The 21778-nt window shown below is 40.8% G+C and overlaps 1 protein-coding gene across 7 annotated transcripts in view; it reads right to left on the reverse strand.

Annotated features, from left to right (window-relative positions):
- diaph3 (diaphanous-related formin 3) overlaps window positions 1–21778 on the reverse strand; it is a 219976-nt gene that overhangs the window by 40955 nt on the left and 157243 nt on the right. For all 7 annotated transcript variants that reach the window (XM_028979066.1, XM_028979068.1, XM_028979067.1 and 4 more), the window contains 2 exons: window positions 18825–18989; window positions 11403–11538 (listed from right to left, as the gene is read on the reverse strand). In XM_028979066.1, the coding sequence (XP_028834899.1) occupies window positions 11403–11538; window positions 18825–18989 (301 nt within the window). The remainder of the gene's footprint in view (window positions 1–11402; window positions 11539–18824; window positions 18990–21778) is intronic.

The raw sequence follows: 21778 nt of genomic DNA on the forward strand, positions 1-21778 counted from the left end.
TTTTTTATGTAATACTAATACTAAAAAAAAAATCTACTTTGAGGATGCCGACGCAAGGCAAAAAAAGAGCAACATGCCATTGGAAACCTGATGGACATTGTAAAGCTGGGTTTAAAAACACACCTTCCATTGCTGAAATAGACCCCTGAAAGTTCAAACCATTAAGTCCAGTCCATTTGCTTTTACTGTATATGAAAACGCTGTCCCTGAGGGGTCCGAATATGTGTGTGTATTTGTGTGTGTACTCAAGCAATTGGCCCCAAACAGGTCTCAGAGCAGGTTGTAAATCATAGTGCTGTGTGTGTCTGTACAGCCAAAGAGGGCAGTTTTGTGGTCATATGGAATTTTTTTGAAATGTATGACACAGCAAATAAACAGCTCCCCATTCACAAGTAGAAAAAAATCGAAAAATAAACACCATTGTAGGGCAAGTGGGATGAGAGTATTGGGGGCTAACATGCTATAAAGGAGAGGCTTCAGGAACTAAACGCCTCTCAAGTGAGATGTATAGTACCTTCTACCATGGAGGAAATGATAAGCTGGTATTAACCATATAATAAGAATAGAAACAATCAGTTAATAATTAGTGGTAGATAATCACAGAGAATCCTGGCATAATATATTAAGTGAAAGTGAAGTGCACCGTTGTGAAACACTGCATTGCCTATTATATCACCTGCAATACTCTATACTATATAATGCAGGACAGTTGACTATGATACAATCATGATATATTTGTAAGTGAGTAAACGATGAAAAAAGTTACATCACTGCTGTATGGGAAAAAAAATCTCCAACACTTTAGTAATTATTATCAACACAAATTGGCCTAATTTATTAACATTATTTGAATGAATATTATGATGACTGAGAATTGAAATAAATCAAGCTTCACACACTGTTCACACCAAATGCTAAGGCAGAATTTCTCAAACTTTGGGCCGAGGAGCCTCACTTCTGCATCAGTCAAAATTCAGTCAGATCAGATCAGTGCTTCTGTCACAGTGTTGCCCCTCCCAGTCCTCTTGAGTTCATGCCCTGCCACTTTTTTTGGCATTCTGTAAAGTTAAGCATTCCCGCTCTTTGTCTCATTGACTCCAACCTTTCAATATTCCCTGGATATTTCCTCTTTTTGAGACCTGGAAATTGCATCCAGTAGAGGTTTTTAAAAATCCTGTTTTTTGAGCTACTGCAACACTCGTGTTCTGGTTCATAGGAGAGTGTTTTACCCAACAGGCTACTACCACCATTCACCAAAGGACTGGTAAGTAAAAGGACAAAAAAAGTCAAAAGGATTAGGAAACTTCATAAAAGGTCAGTGTCTAATTGCAGAACAGATTGGGACAGGGGAAGAAAAATAATTTTTGTGGGAGTGGGATGGAGTGCTCTCCATCCGCTCCAAACCTACACTATGTTCAGGATTATAAAGCACTACACTTCCTCTCCTTTCTTACTTCCCACGATGTCTTTGTTAAACATCAGCCACGCAGAGCAAAGTCCTAGCTGATCAAGCAAAGGAAAGGGGGGTGAGGTACAAATAAAAAATCTTGACTAGCCAGCACATCAAAGATCAGTATCCTGTGTAACAGAACATAGCGCTCCAAAAGAAAATCCAGTCAAATTAGAGCAATCAGATATTATGCCCCATGGGGAAAAACCAAGTTCAAAAGAGTAATTTGGGGTAGATTTGGCAATCACAGTGAGTGTATATTTATATATTATATTTATTTACATTTTTCAGACGCCCTTATCCAGAGCGACTTACAATCAGTATTTACAGGGACAGTCCCCCCTGGAGCAACTTAGGGTTGAGTGTCTTGCTCAGGGACACAATGGTAGTAAGTGGGATTTGAACTTGGGTCTTCTGGTTCACAGGCGAGTGTGTTACCCACTAGGCTACTACCTAGTGGGTAGTGAGTGGAGATGTATATTTGAGCTGAGATCCAGCCTGGTTGAGCCTATGCAAGAATTGAGAGAAAAGAGCTCAAGATAACACAGAAGATCTTTAAAGTTTATGCATTTGTGCAGATACACATCAAGGTTTTACAATTAACATCTGATCAATAGATTACGGTGCACATTACGCATGTAATCTGATCACCAAACATCACCATAATTTTGTAATTAGTAAGGAATCCTTCTTTTACCTGTACTGGGTACAGCTCTGCTGTTTTTGGACATGATGTGATTTTAAATTATCACAGAATACCAAAGAACACAGTGTGAAAGTCTTACTGTCATCTGCTGTGTGCTTCATTTACTAAACCTACTGCTTCACACTTGCAAAATAATTCAGCGGCAATCAATGAGAAAAAGCAACTGCTGAAAGAAGTGTGCTGGAAAAGGACAGCAGCCACGTGGTTCATCAGGCTATTTTTACACAAGGGGCGGTGGGGGGTGAGCAGGCAAGTAGGCGGTCACTGCTGAGACAGGAAGCCCAACCTCGACTGCAGAGAAAATGAGGCGTGAATGTCAATCACTTATCACATTGTTCCAACAGATAGGAGGCGGCGTCTTCTTCTTCCGCCCCCGGGGTCAATGGCAAACTGTAGCTGCCAAAGATTTACTTGATAGAAGTGCGCTGATGAGAAGCTGTGTGTACTTAGAGCAGTAAGTTTTGATGAAATTCTCTTAGGGGCTGCAGAGAAATGGTTGAGGGTGGGGTGTGTTTGGGTACTTGAAATGAACAAGCAGAGGGAAAAGAGAGAGAAACACAGAGAGCATGAAAATGAGAGAGCAGAGGACGCAGCTGATGTGGAATGGATGGGATGAGCGATAGGCAGGCTGTTACAGAGGTGACTATAAAACAGCCACATTATTCAAGAGGCAGATCAAGGCTAGAGAGTCCGCCAAGTCCTCTCCCATGAAGCACAGCTGGAACAGCACGTATCCGTAAGACGAATATCACTCAAGTCAGGCCTATAAGTAGAGCTACATAAAATGAAGCAGGTGCTAAAGGACAGGGCTGACAAGTACAGACAAATGACTAGCCTGGCATTAGTGGCACAGGAGAATCAGCAGATAAAAGTCAGGGACTGGCAATGGAAGCAGATTTTATTGACACCAATGCCATTACAGATTGCACCTATTTTTCTGTTTCTTTACCGATTCCTGACCAAAATACTGCAGTGTACTGCATTAGGGTTTACAGGATCAAAACAGCTATTTCATTATCAGTTCAATGATGGAGAACATGTGCCTAATGCAAATTATAATGAATATAAAATACAAAATAGACATATAAGCAAAAATCTAGTCATGGCCAAATGGTTTTCACAAAGTTTGCTGCTTCAGTGTTTTTTTGTCAGTTGTTTCTGTGGTGTAGTATAATTACAAACATTTTAAGTTTCAAAGGTTTATATTGACATTTTTTCCAAGACCTCTGCAACTCGCTCTGGCATGCTGTCAATCAACATCTGGGCCAAATCCTGACTGATGGCAACCCATTCATTCATAATCAGTGCTTTGAGTTCTCAATTGGATTAAGCTCTGGGGAGCTTCCTGGCCATGAACCCAAAATTTCAATGTTTTGTTGCCCATGCCACTTTTGGTCTTATGGCATGGCCCTCCATCCTATTGGAAAAGGCATTGTTCTTCACAAAACTGTTCTTGGATGGTTGGGAGGATGTCCTTGTGAGTGAGCCCACTTTCTTGAATGAGAAGCTTTAGGTTGCTTTACTGATGGCACGAGACAGGACTGATGGTTACTTCTCCAGACAATCATTTTTCCAAATGCCCCAAACAATTGGAAAGGGGCTTCATCAGAGAAAATGACTTTCCCCCAGTCCTCAGCAGGCCGATCCCCTGCTGCCATTCCTGAGCAAACTCTGCACTGGTGGCACCCCGATCCTGCAGCTGAATCATCTTAGGAGATGGTCCTGGCACTTGCTGGACTTTTTTTGGGCACCTTGAAGCCTTCTTCACAACACTTGAACCCCTCTCTCCTTTAAGATTTTGATGCTCTGATAAATTGTTGATTTTGTAATCTTAGTAGCAGCAATATCCTTGCCAGTGGAGCCTTTTTATGCAATCCAATGATGAGTTCAAGTGTTTCCATGCAGGTAACCATGGTTAAGAGCGGAAGAACAATGATTTCAAGCATCACCCTCCTTTTAAAGCATCCAGTCTGCTATTCTAACTCAATCAGCATGACTTAATGATCTCCAGCTTTGTGCTCGTCAACATTCTCTAATAAAAGGATCACTGAAATGATCCTTTTGTGGCAGGGCTGAAATGTAGCTGTTTCATTTTAATTGCAAAGAGGGATTTTGCAATTCATCTGATCAGTCTTCATAACATCCTGGAATATATGCAAATTGACATAATAAAAACGGAAACCGCAAACCTTCTCAAACCGTTTGGCCATTACTGTATTTGGCAGTTTAACAGTATAATTTCAATTACAGGGAATGCATGTTTTTTTTTGCTGATGCTGTGCATGTGACGAGTATAGTAAAAGTGTAAAGCAAAATAAAATTCAGTTGTAAAATCCACTGAGAAATACTATTCAAATGGTGTTTGTAATGCATATTCCTTTGAATCTTGAAATTTTCCTCTACATTTACCTGTTCTATAAATTAATTTCATGCTCTAAATGTGCAACTGTTAGAAAAAATATCTATTCTTAACTATTAAATAATTTTTATTAACTGTTAAAAATATAAGATTTGATTGATTTCAGTGGATTTAACCATTTAGAAATGGTTCTCAAAATTTGGACTGGTTCACAATTCTCATCCTTACCAGGGAGAGGGCAAAAGCATTAACAGATGAAAGGAAGTTGACAAAGAAGTGAAGTGATTCTGAAGTTCAGTCCCTGTTGTGTGGGTGATAGACAAACGCCAGAAGCAGGGAAGGTTCTAATAAACCTGCAGCTGAAAGTGTGGGCTGTGGTGTGCAGAAGATGAACATAGAGTCATTTACTGAGCCACAGGAGAACGACCGTGGAAACTGATTACTACAGCTCAAACTGACCGACAATAAAGCCACACCAGGGGCACACCCAAAAGTAAAAGAAAAAACACAGACCTAACCACCTGGCCACAACTACAAAAGGTGATGTTTGTATGTCTCTCCACCCAAAAACAATAATGGACCAAAAAGACCCATCATGTAGTCAAAAAAACGTAATATAGAACACAAGTTCTACATGAGGAAATTAAGAGAAATGGAGGGTGCACATATCAAGATGATCACAACACATTTCACAGGTAATTTGCTTATCATTTTATCTTTTGCTGTATGAATAGAAAACAGTTGTAGGGGAAGGATTCAAAAATCATTTAAGTAAGTAAGTAAATAAATAAATATGTGTGTGTGAGAGAGTGTGTGTGTGTGTGTGTGTGTGTGTGTGTGTGTGTGTGTGTGTGTGTGTGTCAAAAAATCAATAATACGTTTTTTTTTAATTCAAGTTTTATAACAATTAGTCTGAAATACATAGTTCTAGTATTTTGCTACTGACCTTTACATTATAAAAATTAACATTTTTAAATAATTGACTAAACATCAGTCTTGACCAGCTGAATGGGCAGATCTCTTTTTTTGGTTAATGTCTTTTCACAAAAAAAAAAAAAAAAAAGAAAGAAAAGAAAAACGTAAGACATGGGTTAGTGACCAACTGCCCCTGAGAATTAATGTAGCCCCTTCCTTTGGATGGGCTTATATCCCCCTATGGTCCCCAGAGGTAAACTATATTTAGGGCAAGTCTGTCTGTAGGCCTTATAATCCCACAGTCCCATATTCTAAAGCATTCTGCAGGCGTTGGTGTCCCAGATATGTTTCCTGTGAGGTCTGACCCCTCTGCAAATGCAACGTGAAAAGCCACTTGTTTTAACAAGGAAACAAAATGTTTGCTTCTCCGTTTGATCGTTAGTTTGGGCGAAACGCTGCGCAATGCTGGGGTGGAGAATGAGAACATACAATCCAGTTCCTCCTGTTCAGGTGTAATTCATCATAGGCTGCCTCCTACACACAGACTCACTCTTACAGACAACCGGCCCTTTTAAACTCCAGCCTTCCACCAGCTGCTTATAGATGCTCACATACACAGCCCTGATGTCACAGCCCTGATGTCACTCATACCTATTTAATTGAGAGTCTCTGTGGAGGCAAGAAATGAAGGGAGGTGAGCATAACCTAAAAGTACAAAAGGGCATGTTTTTGTAGTTGGCTTTGATTATGATGTGCCACACACACTGGAGACAGAAGACGAGGGATGCAAGGGAGATGATAAACAGCAGAATATCTCCTTCTTCTGGATTATTTCTTGTAGGGGACATGCAAGATTGTTGAATCTGATCATAAGCCTGCACACTCACCCAGCCCTGCTGGATGAAATTTAATGCAATCTTTGTTCATAAACCCTTTCATCTGGAACAACAACTCACTCCCCAATGGACTAAATTAAAGACCTCATTCACACTGCCCAAACATCTCACCAATGGTCCTGCACATTGGTGGTGACCAATGCTAAATATAAAAAAAAGAACTGACACACCCAAGCCTTTGTCTTTCATCCCCAATCTTCCGCCTCAAGTCTTCAAAGTCTTCGTCTTCTCCTCAACTCTGTGGTTTGGACTTTGCAGCTCAGAAGTCCTCGGCTCGTCATGCACCTCATGACTTCGAAGCCAATCATCTGCCACAGGGCATGGTACGCAGCAGCAACCCAACGGAAGGCCCGAGCAGAAATGGAAATATGTGAAGTCAGCTGAACCGCGCCTACAGCCACAACCCGCTACTAAGCAACACAGCAAGAGCCCTCAGGCATCGATAAGTCTCGATAAGTCTCTCGATATCCAACAATGTCACTTTCCTTGCATGCTGCTGATAACTGCTGATAACTTTATAGCCAGAGTTTGAAGGTTCAAGACAAACCTGCCATTATATTACTAATTATGATTAGGTGTGAATGTGAGTGTGAATGAAACCGCATTACATTTATTTTCTGTCTCTCCTGCTTTATGTTTTTTAGTAACGCCAAATGGCATTTCTCATGAGTGTACAGAGTTTTCCTGCATTTAAATAAGGTCACTACGCTGGAGAAGAACGTCTGCTCTTAATTAAGATCTTTCACTAATAACATTGAATAATTCTGGGGATGCACTCATTATTTAACTCGCTGGTCAATTGCTGGTAATTCTTGATATTTTAGTTTAAGTCCGTGTTTGAGGATCGACATGGCTGCTTGATCTGGATTCCACATACATGTTCCTGTTGACGTTGGTTATTTTCCCTACATTCTGAATGCAAACTGCTCAGTTCTACATGACACTTCCACTGGACAAAAATGATTAAAAAAAATTACTTCTTGAAACAAGGACTTATTTTGAAGAGGAAAAAATCCTTTGAGACATGTCCGACTTCCCAGGTAGTGAGGAAGGACTTTACAGAAAGAAAAAAAGTGATAGGACTTCTTTAGAAGAGGGGATGTGTGGTGTAATCTTCCTTTGAAGATAACAGTGCTTGTGAATGAGACTTTGATGTTCACCCCCTTTTTGCCTGTCTGCTTTTTCCCCCGTTTTTTCTACCTGTCACACTTGCTACTGGATCACTCGCTCAAGAGATGTGTACAAACTGTTTTGCAGGATCTTTCTCATATTTCTCACTTTTTTTAAACGAATGTCTCATGAATACATACAAGTCCCGCTGAACTCTGCTAAACAGGACACTGTTTTGCCTTGGCAGCCATTAGGATGGCTGGAGTTATGCAAAAATTTTCTGTTCCGGGTCTGTTAACCAGAACACATTTCCCAGTAAATCATTCATATTTTTTACACTATGACAAAGACAATCGTGGAAACAGGTTCATATGTGGAATGGCTGAGATGATCTGATGAGCAGCATTAATGCGTGATTTAATGAAAGGGAATTAGTACTTATACCTATATAATGGTTAAGAACACCTTTAAAATGAAAAATAATACCACACAAGTACAAAGTGTGTGTGAAGGACGTGGAACTGTAGAAGAAGCTCAGCTGGCTTCATGTCCTTCCTCCAAATGACAAAGGAACACAACTGATGTGAGAACGAATGGCCTTTCATTTTTATTACTTGGTATTTCATTTTTACTCACAAAGAGAACTTTATTAAGGGACAGAGGGGAAGAGGAAGGCTGCACAAGAGAGAAGGAACAGAGCAACAGGATAAAGAGACACAATGTCACCAGCATGACTTAATTCTGCAGAGTCTGGGCAGTTAATTCTGCAGACCTATGCCCTGCTTCGCCATGCACAGTTCTTAATTAAGACTACATGACTTGAGCAGCTATGTGGCAGGCTGAAAGAATCATGCAATTTTCAGCCATCAACAGCATGCCGGAAGAGTAGATTGGAGGTGTTATTTGTTGCTGTCCAAACCACTGGATCATTCTTTTCAGCTCGAAAATACTGCACATTTGGCCTGTATTTTACATTGAGAAAAATAGAGAGCTAACAAAATCTTTGTATGCTTTCCAACTGTGTAGGACAAGCCCAGTTCAGTTGAGTAAGTAGGCTAAGCTGGGGCTATATTTAATTGATCATGGTGACATATAATGCTCTTCTGCAGCTAGGTGGGCTGGTGAATAAAAGTTTAATAAAATGTTAGAACATGTTCGAGTTTAACACAGTGCTGCAGACTAAAAGTTGGAGCAAGAGACACTTCTGCCATATTAACTCAAAGAGCACCGAAACAACTCCAAGTCCATAGACCCAGAAGGATTTCTGTTTTCACTCAATAATACATATATGGTGTATTCAAAGTGTGTGGGAGTGCAAATTTAAATTCTGTTCATTTCTGTAAAAGTATGATATGCTCTACCACTGATGTTCTGTCATTTCTGCAAATGTACTGCTTGACACAACAAAGTCCCCAACCACATATACAGATCTTGGTTTGGGCTTCACGTTTTCTCCCGTCTGTTTTCATTAGGCATCAGAAAGAAACTGTATGGGGGCCAAAAACACTTGACTCAAACATACATCTCCATATTGAAGTGCTTATCTAACCAGCAAACCGTCCATCCATAATTGATTAGCTAATCCATCAATCATGTCCCTCACTCATAAGTTCCTGCTTCATGCCTGCTCAGTCTCTGAAATCCTGAGTGCATGAGTTGTTTTATGTCTCAAGTTGTTGGTGTTTATCTACTTTTACTTCCCACTGGAGAGTTTGACGTTGTGTGTAGGTGTATGTGTGTGTATAATATAAATGAATATAGATACTAGCTGCAGCTAGTCAGCTTGCCTTGTCGGCCTGTGAGCATAACAGCATGAGCAATCAGACTGACATAACATTATTTCCTGGTTAACATGAACACACACAGAGAACCACGGTGACGGAGACCACTGGTTTTAATAATTAAAAAAAACATTAACTCCCAACATATAAATGTTATTAAGCATTCTGCTGAGATACTTTCCCTGATCTTGACTATCAGATTAAAAAATAGTTGGCTTTAGTTGGCTTATTTGGTGTTCATTACCTCAAACACCTTTTTGTTGTCAAAAGTTTGGGAAGCATACTCAGCATCTGTAATATCACAATGAACAGTGACTGGGAGTTGAAACTGCTTTCTTCTTATTTATTGATCTTGCTATTACTGTAAATACTTAAAGATGACAAAAAAAAGTGAACAAACTCAAAAAATAACTCATTTGTGTCTCTCTGCCTCTCTTGTGGAGTTCAGCTGATTTCCCAATTTTACTCAAACCAAACCAAACCAAACCAATGTTAAAGAAAATTCATTATAATTGCTCAATCAATAAGATTGCAATATAATGGTTTTAGTGGCCATGACTTGTGGATGAATGGGCAAATAAACAGTCACATTAATTATGTTTTCACTTTGGATGAACACATAGGTTGCAGGGAATCTACTTTTGCTGTGCAAGTTAGCATATATATAGCTGTATGAGAGAGAGTTTAAGGACATTTCAAGGCAGCACTCACAAACACACATGCATAGCAATGGACCGTGTGTTGAATGCAATGTGGAGCATCAGATCTAAGAACCCTTCATCTGTGATTATGGTTTTAACTGCGGCTTGCTCTCCTCTAACTGTCCTTTCTGTCCTGTGTCTGTCTAGCAGCTGCTCTCTTGCTTTTCATTCTCTCCTTCTCTCCTCCTGTGTTTCTATCTTTCTGGCAACTGTAATAGAGTCAGGGAAAACATATTTGAACCCCTGCTGATTACATTTGACCACTAACAAATATTTTTATAATTTCAATGGTAGATTTATTTGAACAGTGACAGAACTATAACAATGCAAAACATACTTTAGTACGTTGTAGTTGCCACAAGGTTTGCACATAACTCAAGGTGGATTTAGTCCCACCCCTCTTTGCAGATCCTCTCCAAGCCATTTTCAATCCCCTTTCTGAAAGAAGGAGGTTCTCACCCAAGATTTGATGGTGAATGGCCCCATCCATCTTGTCTTTGGTGTGCAGTTGTCTTGTCACCTTGGCAGAAAATATTATAGTTTTAAAAATATAATATTTCCAGCTCCATGTTTGAATGGTGTTGTTGGAGTCACAGGCAACATGTCTTCTTTTCCAGACATGGAGATTTGAGTAGATGCCAAAATGCTTGATTTTGGTCTCATCTGACCACAACACCGAGTTTTACCCAGTCCTCCTTTGAATCATTTAGATGTTCAGTGGCAAACTTGTAAATGTGCTTTCTTGAGCAAAGGGACCTTGCAGGCACTGCAGGATTTCAGTCCATCCATCTTGGCGACTATGGTCCCAGCTGCCTTGAGATCACTAATAACTTCCAAGTAGTTCTGGGCTGGTTCCATACCAAAACTCCATCTTGCATGGAGCTCCAGACCGATGAAGATTGGCAGTTGTTTCATGGTTTTCTATTTGTGAATTATCACACCAACTGTTGTCACCTTCTCAACCAGGCAATGGAAGCCCATTCCAGCCTTGTGTAGGTCCACAATCAGTCTCTGTTTCTTTAAAAGATCTTTGATCTTGGCAATGCAGCAGATTTTGAAATGAAAAGAAGTCTTTCATACAGGCAATGAGTTGAGAAACTCCAATTGTCAGCTCCTTACCTGCATCAAATTCAACTGGGAGCAAAAAATCTTAATGATTGTTTGAGGATCAAATACTTATTTTGTTCATGAAACTTATTTTTTTATAACTAAAATACATTTTTTTTTGTCTCTCACTGTTCAAGTAAACATACCAAATTATAGACTAATCATTTCTTTGTTAGTGGGCAAACTTACATAATTAGCAGGGGTTCAAATAGTTTTTCCTGACTGTATATTCGTCTCCATCTGTCAGTCAGATTTGAAGACGACAATGTTTGTGTGTGCACATGTCGAGATTGTTTGATTTTCACTCACCTCTCCATTTCAGGTACAGCAATAAGCTGTAGAATTGGGCAAAAAAAGGTGACCTAACAACCTCTTACCTGCGTTCACCTCCAGCAGTCGCTTCTTCTTCTGCTGTCTCTCCTGCCTTTCTCTCTCAGCCTTCTCCTTGGCCAGGTGTGCTCTCCTCTGCTTCTCCTCAGCCTCCCTCCTCCTCACATTTTCTTTCAACGCTTGCTGATAGAGAGAGAAAGAGAAAAAGACTAAGCATTTCTAATATCAGAGTCTGAACTATAAACAATAGTTTTACAATAAATCTTGATGACACAATATGGCTCCCATTTGGGTAGCTACAGAGAAGAGAAAACAAATGGTAGAGCGGACAGTGTCCCCACAAGTGAACTATGAGCTTCTCAATATTTCTGAGTGAATATGAGGATTGAGCAAATACTTTTGACCCGTTGTCAGATAAGGATTGTTAGTTATCTTTAAATCCAATGAAAGCAACTCTGAGAATTCTGATGGGTAGGAAACTGAGAGCTTCACCAAAGTGGCAGGTCTTGTCAAGTGTTCCCAGCATGCAGTGTTTCACACTGACCAAAAATAGTTGAAAAAAGGACAAGCATTAAACTGACTGCACACCCAAAGCTCATTACAGTAAAAGCTCTCCTCAGATTTGTCTCAAAATTATTTAAAAAAAAAGTTCTATTATTGAAAAAAAATTAATTGCTGGAAAAATATACATATTGATATTTGATTTGAAAATTGATATGAAAAGTAAAAAAACTTTTAAGTTGCAACCAAATTATGTATGTAATTGTGTGCTGTTTTTGCAGTAATGCCACCTTCTGTCTTGTTTGCGCTGCCTAAAGTTTGGGCTAAGTTTTAACACAAACCTTTCATGTGGGTGTGGCTTCCAGTCACTGGTCAGCAAGTATTTGGGTGGTAGTAGCTTAATAGGTAACACACTCGCCTATGAACCAGAAGACCCAGGTTCAAATCCCACTTACTACCATTGTGTCCCTGAGCAAGACACTTAACCCTAAGTTGCTCCAGAGGGACTGTCCCTGTCACTACTGATTGTAAGTCGCTCTGGATAAGGGCGTCTGATAAATGCTGTAAATGTAAATGTATTTGAGTGACACACACCCAGTAATGAGTAGGGCTTAAAATAGCAAAAAAGAAAATTGTAATAATATGACAATAAATAATGAATGTAGTATTATGTTAGCAGAAGGTTTATTTTAAATGATGTGTGAGGTAGATCAGAGTAGTACTCCTTAAAATCAGGATGAGCCAGACATTCATAAATTGGAAGTATTGTCATTATTTTCAGTTTGTTTCAGTTGTAAACCACTTTCAACCACAATAAATACAACAGTGCGTTGATTAGAGCATCTGAAATGGCAGCAACTTGTGGAGAAAACAAACAAAATGCTGACACTAACCATACTTTAATTTTCCAATCTTATATCATTTTATACTGACTGAAAGGTTTGTGGTTATGCAATGGCTTGTGGATGCATCACTCTTTTGTGGGCAGGTGGGCATTGAAAGAATTAAAGTAACATTAAAGGAAATGTTAAAAGCAGTAACAACATAATTTAAAAAAAAAGAAAATTCTGAGTAGCTGAAAACTCCAAAGATACTGATTATTTAATCAATTTCACTAATTAGATTTTTATTGCTTTAAGGTTTTGTTTTTGTGAAATTGTAAACACGCTATTAGCTGCCTGCACTGCATGAAAAGTGCTCTTGTAGCTATATATTATTCCACACCTCAATCAACTGAGGAGCTCAGTCATGTGACAACATTTATACTGACAGCTTCCACTGCCATAAAAGATGTAATGTCACTTAATTTGTCCATGTGCTGCAGAGAGATTTCCATGCATACGTTCACAGGCTTTGGCGACAGATGCTATACATAGATCTATTTGCAATGAATCTTAAACAGCCATCTCTTCCCATCCTTACACAGACTTACACAGGGTTTTTAGTGAGACAGATGTATGGGTATTGACATTGCGAGGCATGGTAGAACATTGTATAATAACTCAGCCTATTCTGTTTTGCTGGAGGTGTTATGGCTACAGTGTCTAAGTAAAGGGCTTTAAATTCAACTGGTAAAAAGACTGGTAGTCTGAGGGCTCTAAATCAGAAAACAGGGGCTACAGAGCTGTGGTCGGAGGCATGCCATGCTGAGAGGAGAGGAGGAGAAACAACAAAAATGGAAACCCTCAAAGCTGTGAAATCAACAGCACTCTCCAGGCATGATTAGAAATTCACTTGTTTGACTTCAGATGACTCCTGGACCACAGGGGGCTCTACTTCACATAAATTTTTTTTAAAAGCCACAGAAATACGCAGTCTTCTCTTCTCTAAACCATAAGGGATATTAAACCAAAGGGGCAGTGGTGGCCTAGCGGGTAAGGAGGCGGCCCCATAATCAGATGGTTGCCGGTTTGAATCCTGAGCCACTGAGGTGCCACTGAGCAAAGCACCGTCCCAACACACTGCTCCCCGGGCACCTGTCATGGCTGCCCACTGCTCACCAAGGGTGATGGTTGAAAGCTTAGGACACATTTCGTTGTGTCCCCGTGTGCTGTGCTGTGTATCACAATGACAATCACTTCAATTTCATTTCAAGTTATATATGAGCTATAAGGCTAATATCTCTGAAAATAATTAGACTTATTTAAGCCCATGAAGTGTGGAAAAACAGTTTGATGTTGAAATGTGTCTGAGAAGCCTGTCAGTTTAGCCCTGTTTTAAGTGTGTTGAAACCATCCATACAGCATTGCAGCTTGGCGTTTCCAGTTATCTGTGCTCAATGATTAAGACCAATGCTTCATCATCACAGTGGCCTTTGCTGGTCAAATTCACTGCACCAATATTTATTTGATGCTGCGACTGCCAAGCTTAATTCAGCATAAAAACCAAACAAAGTGTTGGGATTCACATAACTAATTAGTGACAGACCAGTGGCTAGTATATATGGGAAAACGGCAGCTGTCACTTTTAAGGAAGAGGGAAAAGCTCAGCTAAGGTCCCTGGATCCACAAGACTTTAAATGACTTGTTGGGAAATAGCAAGTGGGGCTTATTCCTTGTGCACAAAGCCAGGTAGCACGCTGATGGTGGCGTAAGCTGTCTGACAGGCACACAGAAACCCTTCATTTGAATCTTGTTTCTGGGCTTTGGCTCTTGCTTCACACAAAGCACCAAGAGGGGTGGTCTGCCTTAACTCTAATGAGAGACAACAGGAGCAGGCCGCACTGTGTCAAAACACACACTGTCCCGTTCTGCCTAATTTCACTTAATGACATTAAACCAAATTTAATTTGTGCTCTGCCTATTATGCTCATTAACATTCACAGTGACTTAGTGAGTGAGGGCCAGGAGCAGATCTGCAGTAAACCCTCGAGATGTGCGTTCGACGTGTGAGGGAGCGAGGGAGAAGGCATTAACAGCCAGACTCACACCTTCACTATTATACACAGTCACACACTAACAAATAAACATAAAGCACTGCATGGTCAACAGCTCTAGGGACGCAGCGGCTGATGAATGAACAGAACAAGGGGAATCGGATGATGTGAGGAAAAGGGCACATTTACTAAAGTCAAGTCCATGTTATATCAGTGCCTGTGAGTGAACATGACTTCACAGTCACTGTATGGGTGATTGATGTCTAATAACCCAAGAGCAGAGCGATGGATCTCTTATAAGAATTTACGTAATATCCATCACTTAAGACCATGCATGTTAATCTCATTGCATTAGTCTGCTGTCTGCTCGTAGTCTGTCAGTGTTGTAAATTACAAGGATGTATTATGAGGCAACATAATCACAATTTGTACAAAAGTTTTGTCTCAGTGTTTCTCCCCATTAAAATAAAAGTCAGATTGTTTTAATTACAACAATTGTATGAGGAGTAAGGCTAAGCTTAATAGCAACATCATACCCCCCATTGGTTTGGCTACAGAAATGACAGTGCCATTGTTTGTGTGGTTAGCCTCTGCAAAATGGACATCTTTGGCTAGTTAAACTGAAAATGAGATTCAGAAGAAATGCCAGACTTGCTAATGTAAAGGTGCTCAAGCATACGTCAAATAGAGAATATGCATGCACGCACACACACAAATCTATACATTAAGTTGGGCAAACTACCTCTCTAAATGCAGCCTAATTGAATTTATGTATTGAAAGCACAAGTCAATGTCAGCACAAAAGAAGGTTTAAAAAGAGCCTACTCTTATATTAGCTTGCATGGAAAAACTGAACTCGCAGTGAGAGGGGAAAGTAAAAGGACCTGATGTTGTGTTGGAGGGAAAAAAATCCATGTAGTCTGGGAATGTGAAAAGGGTTTCTGATCACTGCCTTATGGGGGTCCCAATACGCAACGAAAAACTCTTTGGCTAAAGACAATTGGCAGCCGATCCACTCAATAACATCCATTAGCTTCTTAAAATCAAGACCTTGTTAGATCACAGCCAGCTGAGCTAAAGAGGACCGGATACAAAGAACAGCTGGATTATTAATCACTGAATAAATTGACAATTGCAAATGAATAAATTAATCAATTTTTAGCTCCTTTAAAAAAGAGGCAACATATGTCTGATAAATGGAGTTTCAAAATCAGTTTCCACATCAATCTTTTTCTAGGGGCAATGAATCACAATGCACCCCATACATTTTCTACATTGTCACATGATGTTTTCAAATACAAGAGTTCAGGTCTCGTACACCTGTGTGGACGCTTTGATTTGCTACAATGAGCAGAAAAACGGTCTGTATTCTTACTGCGCTCATCTGAAGCCACAGATGGCAGAAATGCCTGGTTCAGACGTCCGTGGCGTCAGGTGAGGATGGACTAAACAGACCTTCCTTCTCATTGGAGAAAATCTAAAGCTGCTTTCAGACTAAACGGTCTGTGGGCACCACGGGGTAGGTGTGTTTTTCTAAACTTCCGGTAAAACAATAATGTTGTGTTGTAGAAATCTGGACACTAAGAGGAAGATTTTCTTCCATTCTCGCTTCGTCTGTGTGTGTTTCAAAGTCACAGAAAGAATTCTCGACCGCACGCGACATTATGTCAGCGGCGCTGTTCTCAGATAAGGCAGCCAGAAAATCACCAAGCAAAGTCATTATGATATAATTGATTATGTTCTGCACTGCATCAATGCAGAATCGGCCACGCTTGCATCGATTGCACGATTAATTTCAACACCCTTACTCACGTGACATTCAGAACACGATACGATTATATCACAATATATTGTGTTACTCTATACTGTATGTTACTGCGATATTGAACAGTTCACTGAAAATCCAAATTCCAAGCAGTAATCCCCAGGAACACACATTCCCACATTTACTTTCAAGAATACTTAAGGGCCATACTTCAAAAATAATATACATGGAAGGGTAGCATACAGGGCACCTATTTCATCTGGAAAACCAGCTATAGGGTACGTTGGGTTTAGACAAAAAAAAGAATACTTCCTATGATTGTTCTCACCAACAAATATCCCTCCATAAAGCCCTGCACATGTCCATCCCATTTAGGGCTACAGTCTACCCATCTGCTGATTGGCTACTTCCAGCAGGATAATGCACCAAGTCACAAAGCTCATAATCTGAAACTGGTTTCCTGAACATGACAATGAGTTCACTGGCATGGATGAGCAGCCAACTCAATATGGACCAAAATCGCTGATGAATACTTCCAACCCCTTCCAACATTCTATTCCACAAAGAATTAAGGCAAAAGGGTGTACCAGTGTATAGTCCCAGCACACAAAACTGCTTTAAAGACCACTATAGGCATTACTGCTCTGTGTAATTTGAAAGGCAATGTGACTAAATCCTCATTCTGCACCATTATTTTCCTGAGACAATGACTCTATGGACTCCCTGCAGCTTAGCAAAAGGTGTGAAATCAGATTATTATTATGGTTCTCTAAAGTCTTGTTTTAATTCCAATACTTACATTTAATTTCTCACATTCTGAGCCTATTCACAGCACATTTGACTCATATCTAATTAATTTAGTCCTTCTCTCTCGCTCGGTTTTATAGCAATGTCTCCACTAGTGTTGGGAGGAAATGTCAATGCAAGACACAGTGCAGAGAGTGTGGGCAGCTGTAATGTTCGGATAATGAAGGAATCAGAGCTAATCAGTACAGGAGCGGAAACGCGGCCCTGTGAGCAAAGGAGTGCATCTCGTACCCGGGCTGAGGATGACCAGCCACTTGCTCTGTGTTCCAGCTAACTGTAAAGAGGCCAGGTGAAATGGGTCATTGAGACATGGCACCCCCCACTCCTCCTCCTCCCCTGTCACCCCATCTCTCCTTCGCTGTGAAGCCTAGTACCTAATCTCTTTTCTGTTTAGTGAGGCAGCGAGAGTGAGGGTGAGCAGGAGGGAGAGAGAGTACTTCTGGGAAATGGGGCAGCAATAGCCAAAACCACTTTTCAGAAAGACTGAGAGACACGACAAAGTCAGTCTGAACAGCCGGGCCTGCACTGAGGGACTGTGGGGGGAAAAGAATCAAAGAGAAAGAGTCTGTATATGTGAGAATGGCCAAGTAATAGGAAAAAAATACCCTCAGTTCTGTTTAATACAGAATCCTACAAAATCACTATAAAATATCCATCAATCATGATATCTGACAAGAGACAAAAAAATTCTCTTTTCCTCATTTCTATGAATGATGTAGAGGTGCTCTGGAGGTGTGTCTGTGCTATTGGGGGCTTTAAAGGCCCTCTGGACTAACAACAGGCCCTCACTATCCTTCTCAAAGGGGAGCATTAACATGCATGTGACGGCCTGCCTAGTCACAGGTTCATTCTGCCTGAATTTCAGCATTTCGATCATGAAATCATTTAAAATAATAAAAGCAATGAGACTACTCTCATCATTGTAGCAGTCAACTGGAAAATAACTTTGCATTTCAAATGGTATTTTATAAAACAGAAAGAATGGCTCCCTCTCTTTCTGTCTGCTGAACATTTGAAATAGGAATGGGGGGAAGCAAAAGTGTGCCACAGACACACACCTCACAACGTTCTGTTGCACTCTGAGACTAAAGCCACAGGACCGTGAAATCCATTTTGGTGACTAGCATGTCAAAGTGTCAGTCAAATGTTAGAATGGGAGTCTTTGGTACTAATTAGCTCCCATTATATTTCACCCCAAGCCAAATATACATCTAGTAACAGTGCGTAATGTGTACATCTTGAGGGGTACCACAACACAGAACACACGGCAGGGCCTTGTGTTGTCTGTCCTCAGAAAAGTGAAAATGCAGCATGTTAGTCATGAAACACAGCATGAATACAGCTTGATATTGTTTGTTGGGAACAGATGGCCTGCAAGTCAAAAAAGGTTGCCTGCATTTTGCTTGCATATTGACTGTGATATGATAATCTGTGCCTTTGTTTAGTCACAGGTGTCAACAAGTCACTGTGTGAATATATGCATCTTGAAAGAAAGACTGAAAGAATAAGATGGCAGCTCACCACAAACATGGATCTGAAGTTGCTGAGGTCTGTGAACAGCTCCTCCACTGAGGTCTTCTTGGGGTCCATGGCGAAGTACTCAAGCAGATTCTGGTAGAGGGTGCCCATGTTGTTGTGCATGATGACAAGCTTCTGGTAGTGATCACGTGCGTACTTTGAAAAGCTGTAAGGGGTCTGCAGTCAAGGGTTTTAAACATAGTATGTATGTGGGTTTTAATGCTTAAGACTGAGAAATTTTTATTCAGTCCTATGGATTCAGTGTTTTCTTATGCATTCTTGCACGGCAGTGCTACTGTTCACGAAATACCTGAAGGACTGAAGTGTTGTCTGCAAAGCTGGCACTTAGCTAACAGCTAAACGGTATAGATAAAGAAGCCCTTGTTTTATCTGTCATTATGGGCAACGTGAACCCCTATGAAGAACCAGAACCTCTGCTGGGAGTGCAGGTTATTAGGTTTCTCCTGAAACATGCCTCACTAGAAGCACTATAGAGTTTTTCTTATCATGGTCTAAAGTATCTATCTATTTATGTATGACTGACAGACTGAAAGACATATGTTTTGCAAACAAAAGCACTACATTTTTTGAACCGTTTAATCAGACACTTGAGGGGTGTAAATTTCAAGATTTTTCTGATGTTTGACTGTTGGGGGTGTAACATCAGTAAAGGCCGAGGAACAGAGAATCTCTGTGGTCACAGGCTACATTAAGGCCTGGTCAGGACTGCTGGGTTTCGTGTTTGTTACTAAATCACACTGCAACCCCGGTGAATAAAATGCTCATTCAAATGAGGTGCTAAGACTAAAGAAACATTCTTGCAGCAGCTTAAAATGTATAATCATTGTTAATAATTCTTGAATTTCCAGACATATGGAAAAACAATCCGCTGTATCAGGAAGTCAGCGCGTGTCTGAAATCCAATTAAAAGCAGAGGAAGAGCTGTGGCTACATGTTTTTGTCTGCGCTTGGCACTGAGCGTCTACACAAACCCTAATGTCTGTACAAACTCAGCGTGAGTGTACAGGGGGCATATTTGTATTCGTCCACGTAGCACAAGAAATAATTAAGCAAAGGGAGAAATAAAACTGCTGCATTCCTAAAGAACTTGCTGGGAAGTGCATTTATCATCCTCCTGCGTCTCCGCACAAACTGTGAGTGCTGCTTCCTTTGCAGGCAACCAGCAGTCCTTATTAGCTTTGTGGCAACGCACCTATTAAAATGGTACATTTAACAGCTGAGCAGTTACTGGTAAGGGTTATTAAGCCCCATTAAAGACAGGGTGGTGTGTGTTAGACTGGTGCAAAAGAGAGGGGGGGGGGGGGGGGGGTGGATGAATGAGGGATAGATGTAGGAAGACATAACTGGGGAGAAAAAGATCGGGCAGGAGATCAAACTTTTCTCTTAGACTATAAGCAGTGGATAGGGAGGTATCTTCTTCTAAAGGAGAAAAGGAAGAAATCAATGGCCTAAAGGAAAGAGGGAGGGGTGAGGGAGTGTAAATCTCTAAGGGTTCAGTTCCAAAAGAGGCAAAGGGCAGGTGAGGAGATGCTGTGTCTCCCATTCAGATCAGACACCGGGGCCATGCATTCAGTCGCAACAGGTCAGAAAGCAAGGGCAGTGCTTTACTCTGTCTCTCTCATTCACACGCACACACACACAGGCGGGAAACAATAAAACACATACAGGGTATATTTCACAAAAACAAGGTGATGTAGACTCCTTGCATGACTTTGTAAAACAGGTGAGAAGCACCTGAGACCCTGATTGTGCGCTGCATGTGTAGGTGTGTGTTTGGTAAATGATTGCTTCACATACAGAAACACACACAAAGACACACAACACTCCTTGGATGTCAGACAGCACCAAGCCACAATGAGCGCAGTCAAGCACATCCAGAGAGTTAGAGTCAGTCAAGCATGATGGGTCTCTCTCTCTCTCTCTCACACACACCAAATCAATTCACTCTGCTGTTTTGTTTTCAAGATGTGAAGAAGACTGAATCAATACAGAGAAAGTGGATGCAACGGCACTGCTGCAGCTGATGCCTGCATTTAGCCCCTAAACAACAGAATAATGGACAGAGACTGGGAAGGTCTCACGGCACCACCCACCATGCGAGATCTCTAATGACACTGTCTATAACGCCTCCTGCTCGTTAGTAAAGCTTCCTCAGTCACGCTGACTGAGTGTGACGTGAACTGTTGCATGTAGCTGTGCATGTTGCCCCAGTGTTTTATAATGAACTCTGTGCGTGTTCACACAGCAATCATGCAACAGGCACATTTCAGATATTCAAAAGCAATTGTATAATTTCATATTTGTTTGATGAACAACATAGAGGTTTTCATGTTGTAGTTCTGAAGGTAAGGTGTGGAGAATCACAGACTGAAAAAATGACGGAAAATGTCACGTAAAACAGCAAAAGTGCTTCAAATGCATTTCAATTTGTCTTCAGTAAATAAATCAGCTTGTTTTAAAGACAACTTAAAAAGTCTAGCCCTCTGTAGGTGTGTGTGCGCTACACAGGCAGGTGAAACTGTACTGAACAGGGATGTGAGAAGTGTGCGTGGTAACTGCAGTCTGAACTCTACTGAATAGGTTGTGCTCTCCCAGGCTGACTCTTCAGTGACACTGGAGCCCTGTGAAGCGCAGCCATGCTGCAAATGAGGCCGCAGTCAAGAGTCAGGGCCGACGGGTATCGCTCCATCCAATCTGTCCATCCTCCCTCTCGCGCTCTCTCTAACCCGCATCCTGGCCCTGCCCTCATCCCTCTAAAGTGTATTACACTTTAAAGTATTCTATCTCGCTCCCCAGCCAGAATACAGGTCTGATATGGAGAAGAACCTGTAGCCTGAACAAACCACTGTTCCACCATGGATCGCTCACATTATTCAAAACAGGGAGGAGGAAATTGCATTGTGGAAAGCTCTGAAAAGAATTCATTTCCACTGTGT

This window comes from Denticeps clupeoides, chromosome 5 (genome assembly GCF_900700375.1).
Source record: "Denticeps clupeoides chromosome 5, fDenClu1.1, whole genome shotgun sequence".
Lineage (NCBI taxonomy): Eukaryota > Metazoa > Chordata > Actinopteri > Clupeiformes > Denticipitidae > Denticeps > Denticeps clupeoides.